This window comes from Micrasema longulum, unplaced genomic scaffold (assembly GCF_059751315.1).
Source record: "Micrasema longulum isolate JH-2025_06_02 unplaced genomic scaffold, ASM5975131v1 h1tg000634l, whole genome shotgun sequence".
NCBI classification, from domain to species: Eukaryota; Metazoa; Arthropoda; class Insecta; order Trichoptera; family Brachycentridae; genus Micrasema; species Micrasema longulum.
In genome coordinates, this window is record NW_028277830.1 from 125,626 (window position 1) to 133,699 (window position 8,074).

General features: G+C 33.7%; 1 protein-coding gene across 1 annotated transcript; it reads left to right on the top strand.

Moving 5' to 3' along the window:
* Positions 1–3,317: 3,317 nt before the first annotated feature.
* Roc1a (Regulator of cullins 1a) lies at positions 3,318–8,074 on the top strand. The gene is made up of 5 exons (XM_088229093.1): positions 3,318–3,618; positions 3,695–3,722; positions 3,929–4,050; positions 5,395–5,480; positions 7,905–8,074. Exons 1-5 carry the CDS (start codon positions 3,526–3,528, stop codon positions 7,915–7,917), a joined length of 342 nt encoding a protein of 113 aa, XP_088085219.1. The 5' UTR covers positions 3,318–3,525; the 3' UTR covers positions 7,918–8,074.

Consider the following 8,074-nt stretch of genomic DNA (forward strand, 5'->3'; position numbering starts at 1 on the left):
ATTAACGCAGCGTATTTACCATAGACTATAATATTTTTGAGGCTCGTGTAGATATATCGAAGGAGAAGTAACTTCACACATCCATACCACCTTTTTCAACTAAAACTGTTCGTATTTCGTATTAGAAAAAATCGTGTTTTATCCAATTTATTCGGATCTAGTTTAAAGTATGTGAAGCGGTATATATAAAATATGTTCATCGGCCACTGCTGTCATGGTTTTTACTTGACCAGAATATTTGTGCAAATAACAATATAAGGTGAAATATTTTTTTAATGCCCAAGCCCAACAAATCACTATCATTTTAAGTAACTCTTCGATCTCTGTTCCATTCTCTTCTCATGTTCTAATTCACCTGTAAATAAAGTAAATTTTAATTAACTTTCTTTGCATGTAACAGTCGGCTATTGCCTGCAAGTAATATATTATTTATACAAACAATGTATGTATAGTAGTTTTTTTATTATTATTTACAATTGTAAATTTGTCTCTGACATAATGTCTCAAATGGTAAAAAAAGCCGCCATGGTGTTTTATTTCATTGCATGGTATTTTTAACTGTCATGCTTTTGTTTTAATCTTTTTATGTAAAAGTGTTGTTGTTTGGTACTAATTTTTTTTGTGTTTGCATTTTTGGCTATGTTATCATCATTTTATATATATTTTTTTAAATTTTTATCGTCTCAATTTTTTTCAAGTATTTTATGACAGACTGGCGTGTTGTTTCATTCAGTTCAGTCATAGGGGTGAAATAAGGTGTATTAGTATAATGGTTTTTTTTTGTCGTTTTTGAATCTTTATCACGATTCTGGCACGATACGTCTGGTTCTTCAAAAAACAATTGTGTTGCTTTGTACATCATGATAATGATACGAGCTATTTACAGCTGTCTAAAATATTCAGGAATTTAAAATCTTTTGTCCCCGTAAAATAAGCAGGTATTTTCGTTTTAGATTATAAAATCAACTTTTTTTGTATTGGGAAAAAACGCGGTGATATTTTAAAATATTTTTTAATATAACTTTCCAATGCAGTTTATTGTTCTCTAACCTGGGGTTTCTCAGCAATAATGCATTTAAATATAACCTTTTAGTTCATGCTAGCCAATTCCGAAAAGAACCCCATTTTAATTACCGCCTTTACAAATAAATACATTAAAATAAATTCCCATTTACCTGAGCCGTTACTAGGTATCCACAAATATTTCGTCCATTTTTAATGTTAAATACGACCTCGGGTTAAATTCAAATGACCGAGCGGCAAATTACCCGGAATTTCAAAACCCTTTTTATTGAAAATAATAACTTTAACAATAAATATTGACCCATGTTTTCCACTGGGGAAAACATAACTTTTTTTAAAAATAATTCGCAAACCGATGGCCATTAAAATAATATTTGTATATTAAAAACTTATATCAAAATAACAAAATAAAACGCATAATTAATTCCTCTGATACGTACAAACCTTTCTTCTTCAAATTTCATACATCTTCATTTGTACGCGCGCCGATTATTCCAACTTGCCACATATTAACTTAAAACTCTAATTAATTTTTGCGCAATCATTTTCTAATCCGCGCCCGTGGTACATAAGGCACTGCACCAGTGCGCCAATCGCAACGTATCAGCGATTATTTTATAATATGTATGAAGGTATTTTACATCCACCTTGCCAGGAATCGAACCTAGGACCTCAAGTATGGTAGGCGAACGCACCAACCACTACACTAGGAAGTGAATCATTTCCAATGTTTAATTAATGATTCCTTTCTAATCTTCAATAATATAAATTAGTTAAATGATTTAGTTTTCTATGTTTAGTGTTTGTTTATTTTTAATTAATTAGTTAAACCGTATTTAATATTATATACAGTATAGTCGTAATTAATTATAAGTTAGTTTTATAAGAAATAATATGCAGAACATAATATTTTTATGACGAGGTGTTTATGAAGAAGTGTGGAAAAGAGACAATGAGTTTTAGGCAATAAGCGAAAGGGAGAAGGAGATACCTCCTAAATTGAGTGTTATAAAACCACCCCAAACGTCTAAACAAGGATGAGTTGGAAAGTAGCCAGGAAGGAGAGTCGACTAAGAGTCGGTCGAGAGTCGGGGAAGTGAGTCGAGTCTACGCGATCGTACCCTCGATCGCGGAGACGATGCAGCCTGGGAGTCGAAGTTAGGGAGCTTAAGTGAAGTTAATGTACGGGTAGCCAGTGCTACGTAGTAAACCTCGTGGAATCCGACTACTCCACGAGGGTCATTGGAGGCCGCCTTCCAGCCGCGAAGGTTCCTCCACATCCAGGACATCCATCGTCCTCCAAAGGAACGCCAGTTTCCTGCACCGCCAGTGCGTGTGCCCAGCCCACGGCCGGCCAGTCTTCCAGCTGGCTGTCGCCGTCACCATCGCCACGGGACCGAATCCTGAGAGCCGCCCAAGGCTCTATCCATGGCAGATCTTCACCCAGGACATTGCCCAGCATGTGTTCGTTCAAACACAGTATCCGGACCACCACCCGTCATCTCTCCACATAAATGAAACCATTATTGTGTTAGAATTAAGCCATAAGTGAAGAGTGACAATTACGAACTGCATTAGTTAAGGACCTAGATCTGTAAGTATTTTTCTCTGTCTCATGTTTGTAACTAGTTTTGTAAGATTATTTCCATGTTCTTGTTAAATAAACATAGGTACATAAAACATTCAAGCTTTTTAAATTATCTTCTAATTTACTCGTTTTCAGAATAGATTTAAGTTTTCTTTATTTTCTTTTGGGCTTTAAATTCATTTAGTTTTAATTAAGATTACATTATCATGATGGGGGGTAAAATTGGGAACACATGGCGAAATAACTTACTATTCTAGATATCCGATAAGGTACCAGGAAGACGCGATCTTTCTAATTCATCTCAAGTTTCCGTTCGGCGGATGTTCCCGCTTTCTCTCAGTTAGCGGAGAGACGGATAGCTTCCGTCTATTCATACGCTCGAACGCGGAACTTGATTTTTCACAGCCTCCGAGATGATCAAATCTCATCTTAATTTTTCTCTCATCGCCACTCCCTCAATAACCAAAAAACTCCCCCCATAAAAACATTATTTTTGATATTCAAATTTTACCCTCCGTGATAATAATATTATAATAATAAAAGCTGTCAGCTTTTAATTAATAAAAATGTGTAATTCGCTTTTTATGTTAGGAATAATTGATTATTATATTCCGTAGCGGTAGTTACTTTTAATAAAACTAAATAAAAAAACATAATTATGTGCCTACTCAATTTTACCATCTGGCTATTTATTTTCTTTTTTCTTGGTTAGAAAACTACTTTAAAAATATGTCAGCGTGACAGGGACAAAAAGAAAAAGAAGTTAAAATTGTTGAAGTTGGTTTATTGTTCATCGTTAAAAATTTGGGAATAAGACAGAAAGCGAGGTTGCGTTTTTTTCGGTATCAATAATTTCATTATTCATTTTCATATCAGAATTCTAGTACGTTGAATATTTAGAAGAAATAATCACGATGGCAGCTGCAATGGATGTCGATGAAGAAGAGATCGAAATGCCTTCTTCCAGTAGCGGTAAAGGCGAAAAAAAAAGATTTGAAGTGAAAAAGGTACATTATCGTTTTGTTTTTTTGCTATCCTTTAATATTATTTCATTACCTAATTAATGTTACGCTATTGTTTTAGTGGAATGCCGTCGCTCTCTGGGCTTGGGGTATGTATAAATTATCTTACTCGACAATAATACTCATAAGTTATTATAATATAATAATCAACCACTTTAAATTGCTCTTTTGAGGTTAACCCAAGTTTTTCTGCTTATGGGAAAATGCTAACACAAATAAACTAACTTAAAATATCAAAATCTCGCATGTTACTTGGTTTCTTCAATGGACGTATCAATGTTTTTGTTTATTTCAGATATTGTCGTAGATAACTGTGCTATCTGTAGGAATCATATAATGGACCTCTGCATTGAATGTCAAGCTAATCAAGCGTCTGCTGCCAGCGATGAGTGTACTGTCGCTTGGGGAGTGTGTAATGTAAGAAACTTGTATTATTTGGCAAATAATTTAACGTTCCCAGTTTTGGATCAGATTTCTAATTCTCTTGTTTTTTATTGGACATCTGTATGAAATAAGAATGTTTATGTTAAGTACTGATTTTACATGTATTATTTTCTTGTTTGAGAAGCCCTTAGAATAATAAAAATATACAAGTTAATTTAAAATCTGTATTATATGTATACTTCAATACACAGTTCAACCCATGTCTAGGCGGATGAGGAAACAGTTGTGTTTAGTAAATATTTCCATTTTGGGGGCTATTTTCAACGAATTGTAAATAACCCACTATTAGAAAATGGAAATCATCTTGTGGTAGAGTAGAGTTCGAACCTCAGGCCTCTGATCCACGAGTCTGCGACACTAACCACGGGACTACAACCCGGTTCCCATTTGTTAATTATAACCAGAACCCTGGACTAGTGTTTTCAACTCAATGGCTGCTCTTGGGTAAAATTAAACCTTAATATGGAAATCAAGTGGAGATAAGTCCGCTTCGTTGTGTGGTGGTTGGAGCGTTCGCTCACCATTCTTGAGGTCCTAGGCTCGATTCCTGGCAGGGTGGACTTAAATTATTATTTTTAAAGGTAATTTAAACTGTCGGTTTTACTGTTCCTGGACTGAGACCTAAAGCATAGGACTGACCACCTTATCTTCATGTAACAGATTATTAAAATATGCTGCATTTGATTTAAAAATGCATCGATGGTAATTACAATTATTTTGGCTTTTAATTGTAGCGTCTAACTTTTTGGTTGTACTTTTCTTGATTCTGGGACTAAAAACCGAAATGTCAATTTAAAACCATTATTGTTATGTAAAGTAACGTAATTAATTTTAATTAATGAGACGTATGCTAAGAATACCCTGGACAGCCAAACGCACCAACGCCTCCATTCTTCAGAAATGGATGCTTAAGGACAGACTTTCGACCGTATGCCTCAGAAGAGTTCTCCGATATTTTGGTCACCTCACGAGAAGAGAGGAAGATTGCCCGGAGAAGCTTGTTGTTGTCGGCAGCGCATAGGAAAGAAAAGGACGAGGGAGGTCTCCCATGCGCTGGTCGGATCAAATAAAAACCGCAACAGGCACTTATTTCGTGACAGCTCTCAGAAATGCGGGATGCGGAGACAAGTGGAGGACTGCAGTCTCGAGAATACGATATGGTGGTCATGATCCTCAGTCATGAGGGACCGACTAGGAAAAATTAATTTTATCTGTCAGCCGACGATATTATGTATAGTAATATTGTGTATGCTCGGTTTCGCCCAATTCATAAACTATTGCATTTGTAAAATTTTCAACTATCATAAAATTTTTTAGCATGCATTCCACTTCCACTGCATTTCTCGGTGGCTTAAAACTCGACAAGTCTGTCCATTGGATAACAGAGAGTGGGAGTTCCAAAAGTAAGTTACATAAATATTTTTTCATTTCTGAATATCAAATGTTTATCGCAGGTGGCAAAACTTGCAGTTCACAATGGAGTTCTAGTGCCAACTCTAATGTATAGGAGCGAAGTATGGAATTGGAAAAATGATGATGAATGTAGGTTAAATGCTGTCGAAGTGCGATCCCTCAGGCGAATGTGTGGTAAAACAATGTATGATAGGTGCACAAATGTCAAGAATTCCGTGAATTGTGTAAGGCTAAAACATGCATTATCGACAGAATCAAGAAAGGGGTGCTGCGTTGGTTTGGACATGTAGAGCGAATGGACAGCGAAAGAACGGCTAAAAGGATCTATGATGCGAATGTTGATGGATGCAGAAAACGAGGAAGACCAGAAAAGACATAGCGCGATCAATTCCATCAAATACTTGAAGACGGACATGTCAAGAGTAGGAATAATCGGCGTGCGTGCATGAGAAGATGTATGAATGTAGAGGAAGCGGTCTGTATGCAAAGATAGAGTGACATGGCGTTCTATCCTCTCTGCCTTTCCCTACGGAGAAACGGCGGGATGGATTGTTGTCGTTGAATATCAAATTTGTGTTTTAGTATTATCAAGAATGGTTGCAATAAAATAAAAGCTAATTTGAAACTAAATTACTATAAAAATGTTGGATTGTCGAATTGAAAATTCAACATTTTGTTTAGAATTTTTGAACTGATAATGCAGATCTTCAGCGCATTTTTTTATGTATGTGCTGACTGGTTTTTTACTTTTATTTATAAAACTTATTGCTAAAGCTAATATCTTTCCTGAAATGAAAATTGGACAGTGAGAATAAAAGGTAGTTTCACAGACACAATCTATATTGTGCGTTCTACATGTAGATCATTCTCATGATGGTTAAAATTTTCTTTAGTAAAATATATAGGTTTTTTTTATGTTTTTTAAATTTAAATTATTATTCTCAGCTTTGTGACTTTTATAAAATACTAAATTCAATATACATTTTTGTACTGTTTTTTTAAATAAACTAATTATATTAAATATTTTACAGTATATCAACAATAGAAAGTCGAAATAAAAAATTAGAATGAATAACAGAAAAATTACTTTCTTATCAGAATTATTTTCAACGCAAACCAATAACCATTCCACCTTCTCTAGATTGTATACTGGTACTTGAATTTTTGTAAAATCGGTATATTGAACAGTTGTTAAATACTAACTCATTGACCATTATTTGTTCAATATAATTATAGGAGTTTCCATGATATGTTACGTTTTATCTCTGATTTCTATAAAAAAAAATCTCCGCAATTGCTTTAAAAGCTCTTGCTGCATAACTGTAAAATAATAATAATAATCTACTTTGATATTTTCTGGAAAGGAACGCTTATTCGTAAGTAGGTTGTGTGGTTGTTTACCCAATTTTACCCAATTCTCATACATCTAAATGATAATTTTGTTTTACAGTTATTGATTTCTCAAAAAACTTTCGACATGTCAGCTCCAGTATTATCTTGACGAGGCTCTCCTCCAAATTATGTACTATGATGTTTTTTTTTTCTATTTGTGAATTCTTCTATAAATCTTGGATATATTATTTTCTTTAACAAATGCTAATCTAATCTTAAGTTCCTGATGTTTTTCCTTAACGTTAAAAAAAAAACTTAGTAGTATTGCCGATTGCATAGTATAAGTACTAAACGCGCTTTAAAAATAGTAGGAAAACGGATTAAAAATACAATAAGGAAGATCAATGGTTTTTTTTTTTTTCAACCCTTACCAAATCTTTGAAATTACAACACCCGCAACGTCACAAGTTCAAGTCAGTGAGTTTTCTGACATTTAAAAGTTAAACCCCGTACAATTCTAAAAACAAATTCTTCGTACCCGCTAAATGTTTGAACATAAAAAAAAATGGCTACCGGAAATCTGTTGCTGATTGCCACTACAAAACAACTCTATAATAATTAATAGTTTATTGTAAACATGTAGTCACACGAACCTGTGACATTGCAAGATCTTTAATTTTTTTATACGTTTTTGAGAAATTTCACGATACAATTAAATTTTCTAATTTTTACCACATGTAAGAAAATATTTTTTTTTATCCAATTTTCTGTAACACTGAACTTCTTCATTTGAATATGAATTTTAAAAAAATACTTTGAAAAAGGTTACATCATCTATATTCATGGATAATTATATAATTATGTGTTAAACAAGTAGGTAGTAGGTGGCGTCATAACTATTGTGAGTTAAATGGATCCAAAATCAAAATATGTATAGTACTTCTATATTAAACAATATTTAAACACATGGTTTACAAACTGAATAAAGTTATGCCCACAATATAAACAATACATTCATAAAAAACCTGCTCTCCAATGATAAATGTTGTACTGTGTATTTTCATATGTATTTTGTTTTTCAGATATGGTCACTAGAATAGGAGGCTTAAGTTATTGGATAAGTTGTCAGAACGCCTTTGGCTGCAGTGGTACTACCGTTGGAAATATTCTTTATCAGCATTTGATGACATTGGGAGTTAAGATCTGATGTCAGTAATAAAATATTAACAAATAAAAAGCTTTTATACAGAAA